Source organism: Phoenix dactylifera, unplaced genomic scaffold (assembly GCF_009389715.1).
Source record: "Phoenix dactylifera cultivar Barhee BC4 unplaced genomic scaffold, palm_55x_up_171113_PBpolish2nd_filt_p 000701F, whole genome shotgun sequence".
In the NCBI taxonomy this organism is placed as follows: Eukaryota; Viridiplantae; Streptophyta; class Magnoliopsida; order Arecales; family Arecaceae; genus Phoenix; species Phoenix dactylifera.
Genome location: NW_024068083.1, coordinates 174,076 through 175,578, shown reverse-complemented (window position 1 = coordinate 175,578; position 1,503 = coordinate 174,076). Strand labels below are relative to the sequence as shown.

Here is a 1,503-nt window from a genome sequence, read left to right as displayed (position 1 = left end):
CACTAGTTGAAGAACCGAGCAATGGAGCTCGGCAAGCCAAACTCAAACTCAAACCCTGTGGCGGGAAAAGCTGAGGCCCTAGAGCCCATATCCTCGGAACCTAAAACGGATCCGAGCAGAAAAACTTAGGCTACGACAGACGAGTTTTCAAAAAAGAAATGTATAGTCATTTCAAAAAGGCCCGTAGGCTAAGTACAAAATCCGGGTTTGGCCCTTACAGTATGGGAAGCCATCCCGACTTAACAAGAAATGACAAAATTACATCGAAGGCTCGAGCTCGACCACCTCGGCTTCGGCAGTACCAGGAGTGGTTGGCCCGGCTGCCGGTACCTCTTCGATGGCCTCGGCAGCAATAGGAGTAGCCTCGGGGGCGACCTCGGTCACTTCGGGGACAGCTACGGCCGCCTCGGCCCCCGGAGTTTCTGCCTCCGCCTCCGGAGTTTCTGCCTCTGTTTCCGCCCTCCCTGCTCCCGGCTGGAGCAGGTTAACATCAAAATCCGGGAGAAGCCGCCGCAGCTGATTGCGGAAATCCCGGAAGCCTTGGATCAGCCCGTTCACGCCCTCCTCAGCCATGAGTTCGTGAAACTCTTCCGACTCACGGAAGAGCTTCACTGCGTTTTGGGCGTTCTCCCGGGCCTCTATCTCCCGGGCCTCGTGGTAAGCGGCTCTCCGCTCGAGGCCCCTCAGCTCCTGCTCGAGCTCCGAATGTCGGAGGCGGGCATCTCCCACCTCCTGCTCGCGGGAGGCCAACGCCTGCTCGGCCTTAGCCAATCGAGCCTCCGCGACGCGCAGCTCGGACCTTGCCAATGCGTGCGCGCCCTTCTCTTCATCGAGCTCGGCGGTCAGAGCTCGAATCCTTTCATCAGATGCTCCGACCTTCTCTTGGAGCACCCGTTGTTCGGCCTCAGAGGCCTGGTACTTCTCTTCGGAGGCTTGGTACTTCGCCTCGGCGGCCATGTACCTTCTCTGGGCCTCCTCATAGCCGCGCTGGCACCTCCGGGCTTTCTCCCGGTATTCTTGAACCAGGTGCATCAGCATCTCCGTCTCGTGCAAATACTGTAAAGAAGACAAAGGAAAACATAAGGCGCCGCTAGTAGAAAAGCAATACAGATTACTCAGGCGAAAAATTTTGCTTACCCGAACGGAGTTGCAGCGCGTAGCGTCCATAAAAGCATTGTAGCTCATGGACTGCATTATGGCCCGGTCGGCCGGGAGCAGCGCGAGCCGAAAAACTTCGCGCGCCACTCGCGGGTTTTCGAGGGCCGAATCGCCCTCGAACACCGACCAGGTGGGTGCGAAGGGCACCCGTTCTTCCGAGCTCAAAGGGCCCGGGAGGCCAGCGCCATCTGGCCTAGGTGGAGCCGACCCCGAGGCTCCTTGACTGCTCCCCGGCTGGGAGCTAAGGGGCTGGGGTCGGGCGAGCGGCTGGTCTAACCGCCGCACAACTATAGCGGGGAGTGCAAGCACGGGACCCGCTGAACTCCTCCCCTGGTCGGCAACTGG

The 1,503-nt window shown here is 59.5% G+C and overlaps 1 protein-coding gene across 1 annotated transcript; it reads right to left on the bottom strand.

Annotated features, from left to right (window-relative positions):
• Window positions 1-258: 258 nt before the first annotated feature.
• LOC120106945 (translation initiation factor IF-2-like) lies at window positions 259-957 on the bottom strand. The gene is made up of 2 exons (XM_039120066.1): window positions 600-957; window positions 259-464 (listed from the first exon to the last, which is right to left on the bottom strand). Exons 1-2 carry the CDS (start codon window positions 955-957, stop codon window positions 259-261), a joined length of 564 nt encoding a protein of 187 aa, XP_038975994.1.
• Window positions 958-1,503: the final 546 nt, after the last annotated feature.

Coding starts and splice junctions, on each gene's coding strand:
- LOC120106945 (XM_039120066.1), bottom strand. CDS start 957: ATGGCCGCCGAGGCGAAGTACCAAGCCTCCGAAGAGAAGTACCAGGCC. Junction 465..599: donor AAACGCAGTGAAGCTCTTCC/GTGAGTCGGAAG, acceptor AGCCGGGAGCAG/GGAGGGCGGAAACAGAGGCA.